The sequence below is a fragment of the Apis laboriosa genome, unplaced genomic scaffold (assembly GCF_014066325.1).
Source record: "Apis laboriosa isolate Shangri-la unplaced genomic scaffold, ASM1406632v1 scaffold14452_cov158, whole genome shotgun sequence".
Lineage (NCBI taxonomy): Eukaryota > Metazoa > Arthropoda > Insecta > Hymenoptera > Apidae > Apis > Apis laboriosa.
The window spans coordinates 349,483-362,313 of NW_025221536.1; the positions used below are offsets into that span (position 1 = coordinate 349,483).

General features: G+C 23.8%; 2 protein-coding genes and 1 long non-coding RNA gene across 4 annotated transcripts; 1 reads left to right on the forward strand and 2 right to left on the reverse strand.

The window, feature by feature from the left end:
• Positions 1 to 46: 46 nt before the first annotated feature.
• Positions 47 to 1,028, reverse strand: LOC122721127 (protein LLP homolog). The gene is made up of 3 exons (XM_043948434.1): positions 853 to 1,028; positions 456 to 627; positions 47 to 360 (listed from the first exon to the last, which is right to left on the reverse strand). The coding sequence occupies exons 2-3, from the start codon at positions 610 to 612 to the stop codon at positions 95 to 97; spliced, it is 423 nt and encodes a 140-aa protein (XP_043804369.1). The 5' UTR covers positions 613 to 627; positions 853 to 1,028; the 3' UTR covers positions 47 to 94.
• Positions 1,029 to 1,543: 515 nt separating this feature from the next.
• LOC122721133 (charged multivesicular body protein 7) lies at positions 1,544 to 3,462 on the forward strand. The gene is made up of 5 exons (XM_043948444.1): positions 1,544 to 1,682; positions 1,803 to 2,146; positions 2,235 to 3,006; positions 3,089 to 3,284; positions 3,389 to 3,462. Exons 2-5 carry the CDS (start codon positions 1,857 to 1,859, stop codon positions 3,460 to 3,462), a joined length of 1,332 nt encoding a protein of 443 aa, XP_043804379.1. The 5' UTR covers positions 1,544 to 1,682; positions 1,803 to 1,856.
• Positions 3,463 to 10,763: 7,301 nt separating this feature from the next.
• On the reverse strand, positions 10,764 to 12,824 carry LOC122721151. 2 transcript variants are annotated; one of them, XR_006347872.1, is made up of 3 exons: positions 12,643 to 12,781; positions 11,400 to 11,680; positions 10,764 to 11,299 (listed from the first exon to the last, which is right to left on the reverse strand). It is a non-coding gene; the product is annotated as an uncharacterized LOC122721151 (long non-coding RNA). The 2 variants fall into 2 exon arrangements; XR_006347873.1 differs by having other exon boundaries at positions 10,766 to 11,299; positions 12,690 to 12,824.
• Between the last annotated feature and the right edge of the window lie 7 nt (positions 12,825 to 12,831).

The window sequence follows — 12,831 nt, forward strand, 5'->3', positions numbered from 1 at the left end:
TTGTGATCATTTGTATTCAGCTTTATAATAAAATGAAAAACCCAAATTATGATTTATATAAAAAAATTATATTGATTGGTATAATTAATTAATTTCACATGGAAGATTTTTGTTTTGCTGCTTTTTTTTGTTTCCTAGTTAATCTTTTGTGTGATCTTGAGTTTGCTTTCTGTGATTTTGCTCTACCTTTTTTGTGTTTTGCAATTTTTCGTTTACTCATCCATATTGGGTAATTTCCATATTGATCTAGCATTGTTTTCTTATTATATACTCTACTACCATTGTCGATATCCATTTCTTCAACATTTGTTATATTATCATTTGTTTTTGTATTTTCTTTTATTGTTTTAGCATCAACAACTTAAAAATAATAACAACAATAAAATAATACATTAAAAAATAATATATTAATAATATAATAATATATTAATACATTAAGAAAAAAAATATCTTACTTGTAGCAATATTTGATATATCTGGCATTTCAACATCTTGTGTATTTTCATTAATACCCAACGTTTTTTTTAATCTTTCTAATTCTTTTGCTCCATAACGTTCCCTTTTAATTGCTCTACATTTTCTTTTCCATTTACTTCGGATTGATTTTGCCATCTTATCTTCGTATAACTATACATATATATATATATATATATTAAGATATAAATGTAGAAATATATAATTTAAGTCTTAAAGATAGAATTATTAAACTATTTGATAAATAGAATTTAAAAAATATATATATATTATTTGATAATAATATAATTTTGTATCACGTTAAAGGTTAGGATCCAAAAATATACGATATTAGAAAAGATAAAATTTTACGTAATTAATTTTTCAAATAATACTTACATTAAGTTTATATATATATATTAAGTATATATATATATATATATTATATTTTGTAAAAATATTTGTAAATATTATTCTTTACGTTTTAAGTCTATAAAACACGTGTTATAAATATTTAAAAATGGAAAACTTAACCTTAAACGTTCAAGATCTCAAAAACCTGACTTAAGTATTCTTATTAAAGCGATCTCTACAAGTCGATATTATAAAGTGTCGCTAGTTATATAAATTTATATAATTTTAATTTTAACAAATAATAATAAATATCAATTTGCAAATCTCAGTTATGTATTAATTTAACAAATAATTTAAAATTAAATTATTTTTTAGATATTGATTGATAATTTTTAAATAATTATTGATATTCTGAAGAAATCGTTTTAAATAAGACAGCACTTAACGATAATTGTCTATTTTCATGAAACTTATGAATTTTTATATTAGAAATTATCAATTGAATTTTTTTTACTTTAATTTAATAAGTTTGATATATATATATATATTTTTTATATATTTTGACAAAAAATTAATATTTAAAAAAATAGTTTTATATCAATTTAAAGAATAAATTTGATTTATCTTGCACAAATTATAATTACATATATATATTTATAGTATATTATATATTTATAATTACGTATACAGCATAAGCTCGATTTCTTTGACATAAAAATACAATTACATTATATTTATTTTTGATTTATTTTAAATGAAGTTAAAACGAATTTATTTCATAATTTAAAAATATAAATATATTTTAAATTTAATTTGATAGACATGAGTAAATCTATAATTGCAAATGATTTTACTTGTGCTATTTTTGTAACAAGGTAATGACATTTCTTTGAAAAAAACATCTTTTATTAAAAAAATATAAATATTTAACAAATCTAAAAAGTATTTTAGTGTTATATAACAGATATAGTATTATTTAATTATTATGTTTTCAGTGATATGTAAAAATATAATCTAACATAAAAATATAACAAAAATATTTTTAAAAAATGACTATGGAGATTAAACATGTAGATAATAATTTACCACTTCCTTCTGAAAAAATGCCTAAATGTTGGAATGAAGAAGAAAGAATCAGTGCTTTATTTTCTCCTTTTCGAAATAAATCAGTAAATTCACAAGATTGGATATCAAAATATAAATTTTGGCAAAATTTAATATATGAATGGTTAAAATATACTAGGAAAAGTAGTTTTTCTATTGCAGACTTAAATAATGCCTTTAAAAGAAAAGGTTGTACACCTCTTTGTTTAATAACTGTTGTTGAAGAACTTCTTCGGTATATTATTCTTATTATAATATCACTCTTATAAATAATAAAAAGATAAATAAAAAATTATTCTAATATTGTAACATATATATTGTAGGAATAATGAAATAATTTTAGAAACTGAATTTTTGAAAGAACCTTGTGAATCATGGACAGCATGGTCAATTGACATACTTGTGAAAAAACCACTTACATGGTCATTTTCAAAAGTTAAAAGTTATGTTGTTAACAATGAAATTAACAAAGAAACTAGATACATAAACTTACAAATTATTAAAGAATTTGGAGATATTTTGTTTTCTATTTTAGAAAAAAGAAAAGATAATATTCTTATATCATTTTCTGAGTTAATAAAATGTTACAGATCTGAAATAGACCAAAATATATCAGATAATACAGTAATGTTAATCTTGATGTGGTTAAGACGTGAAAAAAAAATTGTACTTAAAAGTAATGAAAATGAAAGTGAATTATTGATTAAAATTGCTACACATTCATCAGATGGTGTAACTGAAATTGAGGAAGGATTATACAAGTTAATTAAACAAGAAAATGAACTTATAAAAGAAATAGAATTTATGGAAAAAGAAAAAATTAATATTATTAATGAAGCTAAATCATATTTAATTAAAGGATTACGACAGGTAGCAAAAACATATTTAAGAAAAAAAAAAGAATTAGAAAAAACTATTGAAAATCGAATACAAACTCTTGATAACATTCAAAGTCTTATAACAAGTATTCAAACTACTCATACAAATAATGCTGTATTATCAGCTTACAAAACAGGGTCACATGTATTAAAAAAACTTAATGAAAGTGGTTTATCAGAATCTAATGTTAAAAATATTATGGATGATCTTGCAGAAGTAAGTCAATATCATAACTAAACAATTATTTATTTTATAAATAATTATATATATGAAATATATATATTATTGTAAACTACAGGCTATAGAAGATCAAAAAGATGTACAAGTTATGTTATCAGAATCTTTGGTAAATGATGATTCAAATGTTGACTTAGAAGAGGAATTGGCAGAATTAATGAAATTTGATGAAAATATTTTCCCTCCTGTACCAAATACAGAGCTAAGTTTTAATGTCGATGAACTTCCAAAGGAATTTCAAAACTTAAGTGTTGAAGGTAAAATATTTATATTTCGTTACAAAATAAAATATTAAATATAAAATATTAAGAATTTATATTATATTATTTATATAACTAATATTAAAATTTTATTTTTATAGAAAATATTACTAATGAATCAAGTCAATTACCAAAAAAAATTCATAATAAAAAAGTAATAAAACAGTGTATATAAATATAAATAAAATATAAATAAAACATTGTATGTATACACTATTTTTCTATTTATAATAAGTATAACATTTATATAATGTATTGTTATTTTTAAAATAAAATGTTATAATAAAATAAATGAATAAATATAATCAAAATATATAACAATATTAACCTATTATTATTAAATTGAAAATGAAAATTTTAATTGATGATTGAATATGAAATATAGTAAAATATACGTTAAATATAATGAAATATAAAATTCCCCCTGGATTTTTAATAACAAAAAAATATTGGATAAAATATTTGTTAAATAAGATAGACAAAGTACAGAAAGAATTTAATGTTCAATGTATTTTTTTTGTCTTATATTTAAAGATATTATTATTTATATATGAAGTCATTACAAATTAAAAAATTAAATAAAATGAAATATAAATAGAATCACTAAATAGTATCACTAAATACTATCACTAAATATATTTTATTAAAACACTCTAAATAAAAATAATTTACGAATTAATACTTTATAACCTTTTATAAAAATTATGACAAGTCCTTATTCGATAATCGATCCATTCTCGATTATGGTTATGTAAAAATTATATATAAACAAAGAAAGCAAATAATGAGAAAAGGACAAAAATAGAATAAAAATTGAACAACTAGTGACATCTCTGTATTGCCAATGAAACTAATATAAATAAAGAAAGCAACTACAAGAAGAAAGATAGAAATAGAATAGGATAAAAATTGAACAACTAGAGCCATCTCTGTGCTTCAAATGAAACTAATATAAATAAAGAAAGCAACTAAAAGAAAAAAGATAGAAATAGAATAAAAATTGAACAACTATCGCCATCTCTGAGTCATAAATGAAACTAATATAAATAAGGAAAGCAAATAAAAGGAGAAAGATAGAAATAATATAAGAATTGAACAACTAGAGCCATCTCTGTGCCTCAAATGAAACTAATATAAATAAAGAAAGCAACTACAAGAAGGAAGATAGAAATAGAATAAAAATTGAACAACTATCGCCATCTCTGAGCTACAAATGAAACTAATATAAATAAGGAAAGCAAAAAAAGCAAAGGAAATCATAAGGAAATAATAAAGAAAGTAAATAAAAAGAAAAAAATAAAGATAGAATAAGAATTGAAACAATATAATGTCATCTGTTGAATACAAAAAACATTTCTTAAAAAGTAGGTAAAATAAAAGAATGAGAATTAAATATCAGCGCTATCTTTTGAGTATTTTTGACAATATGTCTTTAGAATTCAAATTAATATTAAGAGATGGCGCTAGTTTGTCAATTTTTTACTTTATTTTGCCTTGTCTTTTTTAAGAAATATCAGAATGATATAAATCATACATACTAATACCACAAATTAATTTAATATAATAATATGCATTATAATTTATATAATTTTTAAATTTTTATTATTAATTTATGCATCTAACAATTTATTATAATAAGTAAGTATAATATAATTGATATATTTTTACAATATTTATTAAGGAATTTTTTTTTTTAAATCATTTATTCTAATAATACAATTTATTACTCTAATAATATAACAAACAGAATAAATCAATTAATTAATAGCAAAATACTATTTGCTATTTTTTTTTATAGAAATATTTAAAAAATTTTTAATATTGCAAGATATTATTTTTGATAATTTATTATGCATTTCCCGTTCAATTTTAAATAAATTTTTCATAGTAAAATATTTATTACGTTTTCGTGATATAGTCCATTTACATGATTGGAGAACTAATATTATGTATTTTGTTTAATATTCTATGAGTTTAATGTTTACCATTTGATTAATTTCACATAATGAATTGAAAAACGAACAAGCAAGTGTTAATATTTGAAGATGAAGCATATGTTTTCAATAAAAAAAAATTGAATAATTTATACTATGAATGTATACGTTTTGATAATATATGATAATATATATAGGTGGGAAGAAAATTAGAAATTTTGTATTAATATGAATTAAAAATTTGATGTGGAGAATATCTCAAATTATTTCATTAGCTAATCTTTAATTTTTCTTCAAATATTTAGTAAATATTTAAATTATATACACTTTATTTTTATATTTCAAAAATTATATTTCAAAAAATAGAATGTTTATTATTAAAAAAAAAAATATATATTTTAATTTACTTTAAGTTCAATTTTTAAAATAAAATAGTTTAATAACAAGTTGGAAATAACGCCAAAATTTTTAATTCCATTTTTATAATGATTAGTTATTTGTTGTTTAATTGACTATAAAAATTGTTTATTTTTTTACGAATACTTGTGTATTATTATAAATAATGTTTGTAAATTACTATAAAGTTCGTTTGATAATAAAATAAATAAATAGTCATAGAAATTTTCTTTTATAATCGTATAAAAATATATTACAAAATAAAATAACAAACAATAAATCGTTAGAAGCTTAAAAATTACCTTGTATTGGTTTGGAAGAGTTATTCTGTTGGTCATTACGGTCTTTCTGTTTCATTTGCCAGAAAATAACAATATTTAACAATTATGAATGAAAATGCATACCATTATTTCATATGTATGGCATCTCGAAAATGACACTGCTTTATGATTACTGCTAGTTGGAATTGTTTTATTTCAGTAAATTTACATACAGAGAATTAAAAAAAAAATATATATTTTCATAGTTATAGATTAATATATTTTTATTATATTTGTAATTTATATAGAATGATAAAAGCATGTAATCATTTATAACGTAATATTGTTTTCATTCATATTTCGTTATTGTTTGTAAAACAATTTTATATATCATCAATATTAATTTACCTTTATTATACTATACATGTACAATTTCGACTATATAAAAATTTCTAAATTACAACTTTTAAAATTACAACTTTATTACTTTATTATTATTTTATATTTTTATTTCTATTTTATTATTATATTAACTTTCATTAAAGCAATAAGATTAATAACTTTTGAAAAATTTTTTAATTAAATTCACGATGATTTTTTATCATGAATGATATAATAAAAATAGATTCGAATGAATCATTTTATATAAGTTATTATATTAGATATTATATAATTGAAGAAGAGTTATTATACTCTTGAATTCATTTTAAAAGAGAACAAAAAAAAAAAATTTAAATTTTTGCAGAAATCAAATTTATTAATTTATTTCTTTCAAAAATTAAAAATTTTAAATTCTTTTTTGTTAATTTTTAAATAATTTTTGTGCATTCATGATTAATAATATTTTATCAACACATATTATATTAATCTATATTTATTTGAAAATCTATGTTTTATAAAATTTATTTATCTATGACGCGGTTAAAATATTAATCTGCATTTAAATTAATATATATATAATTTTGTTTATAAAGTATACAAGAAATATCTTTTTTATTGTAGACAATATTATTTCAATAAACTTTAATTTTTTATCATGAATCAATGATGATATCTTTTAAATATGAAATAATGGACACAAATGTATGGATGTATGTATATGGACATATATATATACAAATATAGAAAATAGACATACATGTATAAAGTTATATACATATATATGTACATACAAAATTTAAAAAATTATTAAAATATTTTTTTTTAAATTTATTTGTAAAAAATTATATATTTTCCATATCTAAATATTTCATTTTAAATTTTCACGATGAATTCATTTTTTTTCTTCATAAATATATTATATAATTCATAATTAAAGAGAAATAAAATTCCGCGAAAAGCGACTGAGTTGATGATACGTATCGTTAATCAAACGAAAGTCAAATGGATAAAATCGTTTTTGGTGTCATATAAAGGGAAATCGTTATCGTTAATTCAATAGAAAACGATTTGACTGACAAAGTTATATTTACATGAAGTATAGGTTGTGGTCGAGTCCTTCGAAGAGACCACCTCTTTCGAAACAATACGTTCTTAGAAGGAATAGAAAGAATTCCTTGATACACGCCACTTTGTCAAATCAAATATTTATGCGACGTTCAATATTGTGTTCGTCTGTTGCCTTTTTCCAAGACAAGATTTATAGCAGCCCATTATGACATGGTGATGTGCGTTTTCAACGAACATTTATTACATGGTTCCTTGAAATCGTGAAAAACGTAGCTTTCTAATTCTAATTTAATTAATAAATAAAAAAGATAAAGAATAAATAATATTTATTTTAAAGAATTAAAGATCAAAGTTCCAAATTATCAAAGTTCATATAAGTATATGGATAATGTATTATTTATTTATATATATACATATTTCATTGAATGTATAAATATAAGGATAAAGAATGTAATTGATTAAATTAATTTAATTGAAAATTTAAAATTTAATTTAATAAAGATAACGATAAAAGAATTTCATTGAACCATTAGTAATAAAGAAAATGCTATAACTTAAGTATTATCAAGAATTAGAATTCGAACGTGCATTCAACGTAGTTAGGGAAAGGAAAACTATCATTAAAAATTGATGGAATAGGGACATTCTTCGTTTAGCTCTTGAAGTAGACAAATCTTTATACAACTAACAGATACATATTTATTTATGAGATGAATAGAGATTGAATGAAACGATCGATCTTCCAAGTACATTTGATATTGTTACGATTGTTCTTAATGACTTATAATAAAATCGATATTCATATCTGCTTACGTAAAAAGAGTTTCATATCCATGTATATATATGTATGTACATTGCGTGAGAGCAGCAAATTCTTCTAGATAATGTTCGACTTCCTTTCAGGAAACGAAATTATTACTAGTAGGTTGTACATAATTGACTCGATGGATTCACTATAAACTTTCATAATAACAAAAATCAAATCTATTGAACGTAATATAAAGTTATACGTGAATTTTTATATTTAGGAGTTATTTTAATTGTTTGTTTCTTTCTTTTTTTTTGAAATTAATATTGCATTTTTCATATTGAAACAAATAAAAGAGATATCTTTTATTGAAAACAATTAATTTTGAATTTTTTTAGAAATTTCTTGTTTCGACAATTTTAATTAGTTATTTAATCAAACAGTTATTGGTATAACAGTTTAAATTTCTATCTTCAATTTTATTTTTCATATTTTATAAAAATTTTGGATGAATTGTAATATTATCTTTTTTTAAATTTCTACTATTTTTACATATTTTTACATTTATACATAAAAATGTAATTGATTATTAAATTAAATTGGCCTAGTCTCACGAAAGTATCTGTTACCGTATAACATCATTCTTTTTTTCTAATTTCGTTTCAACGTATATTAATATAGTATTTCTCGAACGACTACCGACGTATGAACTTTTCACACTTTGACTAATGATTGACGTTCAATAAAAACAGCTGAAGAAAGCTATGTTACTTAATATATAGAATATTGACAGTAAAATAAAAAGTATTAGGGAAAAAATTTCAACTTTACTAAAAATTAAAAAAAAATATATTACATAATATACATTTATTTCTATTGCGTATATTTAATCTCAATAAATAATTCTAATCCTGACATTTTTATTATTTTTTGCTTCGATCTCTTTAATAAACTCATCAAAACTACCTTTCTATTTTTCTTTTTAATTTTTCCGGTTCTTTTTCCATAAAACGAATCACATTGTCAACGTATGAAACATTTCAATTCCTACGCAAAGTTCCATCTTTAACTTTTAATTCTCCATTTAATTTTTATCTATCATTAGAAAAAAAATCATTCATTACTTTAATATATTTCCGGAACGATCTATAACGATAGATAACGATTCAGAATTTAAATTTATTCTTCCTCCATGTTCCTCAACTTCTCACGAGTCTCACGTTTGATAAAATTAGCTCGACAGTCGTGCGATCAATCCCCCCAAGACATTCCTTCGCGTTTCCTTCGGCACACGAGGAAATAGAAGGAACCTGTACATTGAGCTTGAATCGAATATTCGTTCCCTCACGTCGACAAGAATAAATACATTTCCGATATTCCTGGCTGGCCAAGATTTTATTAAGAACCTCCACGGTAATAACCGGTTGATGAAAACTTCGAGAAAATTTTTCTCGTCGAGATGTCAAGATTAATAACGGGCCGATATATATCCAGATTTCCAAGGAGGAAGTTTTTCCGCCGTGTTGGAACAATAGATGGCGGGGTGTCGAGCGAGAAGAAGAACGGCGTGCCGGTTCCCGCGGAGGGGAAGCCTGCAACCAAGTCGGAGAAGCCACTCGGGAAGTAATTTGCTCAATGCCTGGGCGAACAGGGGGGACCATATAAGTAGAAGCAGTCAGGATACGTTCATAGATGAAGAAAAAGAAGGAAACAGCAGCTGCGAAGGGGGATAGAAAGATTGGAGCTGAGATAGAAGATGGGGGAAAGAGATGGAGGCGAGAAAGGGGAGTGGGAGAGACAAAGAGAGTGGTATATTGCGTAGACGCGAGAACGGAGGGAAGGAAAATCGGTAGCTGCTCTTGGAAGAAGAATGCAAAATGGCTTTATAGAACGTTCCAATAAAAAACCACTCGCGCGCCCTCTTCCACGTCTCTTCTTGTCCTCTCTTTGTGTAACGCCTTCATTTCCAAAGTAAATGAGGACGTAGTCTATGTTGAACGCGCTGTTGCGAAAACATAAACAGCCCGGTGTGTTAAAAGGAAAACGAATCGACGACAGGCGGAAGAGATTCGTGCGACACGCGAAGAAGGCTGAAAAAACTCGTCTTCTATCTTTGCGCTTTGTCGGCCGGCTCCTAGTTCATCGAGAGAGAGAGAGAGAGAGAGAGAGAGAGAGAGAGAGAGAGAGAACGATAGGTAGAGGGCGCTCTGACTTCAAACAGTTTTCTGCTTTTGTATCGGTTCGTGTTTCTTTTTCATTGAATCTTTTTTATTGGACGAGACATGAGTTGTAGAACGGTGTCAAAAGTCAAAGCATTGTCGTTAGCATCATGATGATACGGAAACGTTGATAACGCTTAATCAATCTCGCAATAAAACTCCTTTTTTTTTTATTTTACTAACTTATTATTATTAATTCGGCGTCTTTGGTAATTCTATATATATATATATATATATATATATCTTGTTTTTATATAATTAATATCAACAATAGTTCATATTATTTTTATCCTTTACCACAATTTAGATAATATTGTTTTTTTACAATTTTTTCACATTTTTTGCATAGGCATATAATATATTTGCATACATATATAGAGTTTTATTGAAGATATATATTAGATTAAAAAAAAAAAGAAAAAAAGGAAGAAGATATAAGTATAAAATATCAAATAAGTTCAAATAAGTCATAAGTTCAAATGTTTCGAAAAATTTCTTTTAATGAAATTTCTACGATTGCTTAGACGTTTCATTCTAATTAAAACAATAATACGTATTACTAGATTGAACAAAAGCAATAAAGTGAATAAAAATAAGATTTGAGAACACGAAACATTAAAAAAATATTGACGAAACAAACAAAGAGAACAAAATAATATAAATAAATAAAATTTATATATTATAATAGTTTGACGTTTAAAAATATTCAATTGGAAAATTATTTTGCGAGAGGAGCAAAAGGAACAAAATGGTGAAAAAAATGGGGGATAAAATTATAGAGGAAGGAATTGTTTCCCGTTTCCGTTAATATTTTTATCACGCGTCATATTGTCGCGCATAATTCTTTTCGTTCTCTCTCTTTCTTCCCCCTTTTACTGAATATTAACCGTAAAAGTTTCAACCGGAAGTTCAGCGCAGGTTTCACGTCAGCCCAACGGTAGCTAGGCGTGCGTTGACATCCCGGCAGAACAGAATAATCTCATTACGCGCGGTTGAAACTTCAGTTCTGGAATAATAAGGGGATATAAATGCAAATGAAAATTATGAAAATGAGCGATTAACCATCCATTCCAGATACAAAACTGCCGAACCGGCTTGAAACTTACGATCGACTTGCTTCTCTCCTCCTCCCTACCCTTGTTCTGAATAACGTTATCCACATAACGACGTACTTTCCACGCGTGAATTTGCCACTGGAATGATGATCATCCGAGTGGATTTTAGTTTATGAGAATATCAATTGATGGCACGCGTTACTTTCAAACTTGATCCAGTGATTATGCATACTTTGGAATTTTTGTCTCTGATCCGGATACGAAATGTCTGGTAAATTTATTAATAGATGTGATGATAAAGAAGAAGTTTTTTGTATTTGATACAAAAACATCTGAAAAATAAGTAGAGACTTATGTATACTTATGTAAAATGATAATAATAGAATAATATTAATAATAATAGAAAGATAAGTGTAAAAAAAGTGTAAAAAAATGATATGCAAATATAAAATGTATGCAATATTTAAAATTGTTAGCCGAGATTCTTCATACACACAAATTATATATAATATTCTACTATATAAATAATTTGCTAAATTCAATAAACTCAATTCATTAAACTCATAAACTAACTTTTCATTCAAAATTATAATATGATTTATTGAATTGTTTATAAAAAATCTAACAGAATCTAAAATTTCTTAATATATTCTTTTTTAACATTTACATCATTTATCTACACTTATTTACATTTTCCACTATTTTATTCTTTCACTTGAGGTTCTTTATCATTTAATGATATTAACATTTCATACTACATTAGACTTCGTGTTATAACATATCTACATATATTGTTCAATGATTAATATAGAAAAATCGTTACAAAATATGAAACAAAAACTTGTAGTATATGAAGAATAATAATAAAATAATAAAAATTAAAATAAAAATAAAATAATAAAATAAAATAGCAAATAAATACACGAGTTTCGGTTTTCTAAAAATACTAACAAGTGCATGAGCTTCATTGATTCAATCAATTCAATAATTCCAATGATGCGTTGATGCAAACAATCACTTTGATGATATCTATTATGTAAGATCGATTTTTATTCTTTTATTTATTATATAAAAAGTTATTGAAATCTTCTAGACATGTCTTTTTTTTAAAGACAAAGAAAAAAAAAATAATAAAATAAGAATAAAAACATAATATAATATATTAACTTTTTGCAATAGATTTCCTAACTAGTTCTAATCTAAATATATCTATCAATAATATTTTTTATTCTCAAATATTCACTCGTTCGATAAAATTCTATTACTCTGACAATATCATTTTAACGTTTCTTACGTGAATCATCATTTCTTATTCCATTTCACTATCATAAATTCACAAACCATGTTGAATAACTCGGTCCGAATGAAACATTCGTCGTCTCGCCTTTGCACCAGGAATCCTTCACTGTCTAAAGGTAGTATCGAATGTTTTCATTGCGTCGATCTTATAAAAGTTTAGACTCGTCAGTGCAGTTGGGTGGCG

Bases quoted from the DNA above. Each gene is read 5' to 3' on its own strand.
- LOC122721127 (XM_043948434.1), bottom strand. From the start codon at position 612: ATGGCAAAATCAATCCGAAGTAAATGGAAAAGAAAATGTAGAGCAATT. The intron at 361-455 runs GTAAGATATTTT...ATTATTTTTAAG, and splicing joins TATATCAAATATTGCTACAA to TTGTTGATGCTAAAACAATA.
- LOC122721133 (XM_043948444.1), top strand. From the start codon at position 1,857: ATGACTATGGAGATTAAACATGTAGATAATAATTTACCACTTCCTTCT. The intron at 3,007-3,088 runs GTAAGTCAATAT...TGTAAACTACAG, and splicing joins TTATGGATGATCTTGCAGAA to GCTATAGAAGATCAAAAAGA. The intron at 3,285-3,388 runs GTAAAATATTTA...TTATTTTTATAG, and splicing joins TCAAAACTTAAGTGTTGAAG to AAAATATTACTAATGAATCA.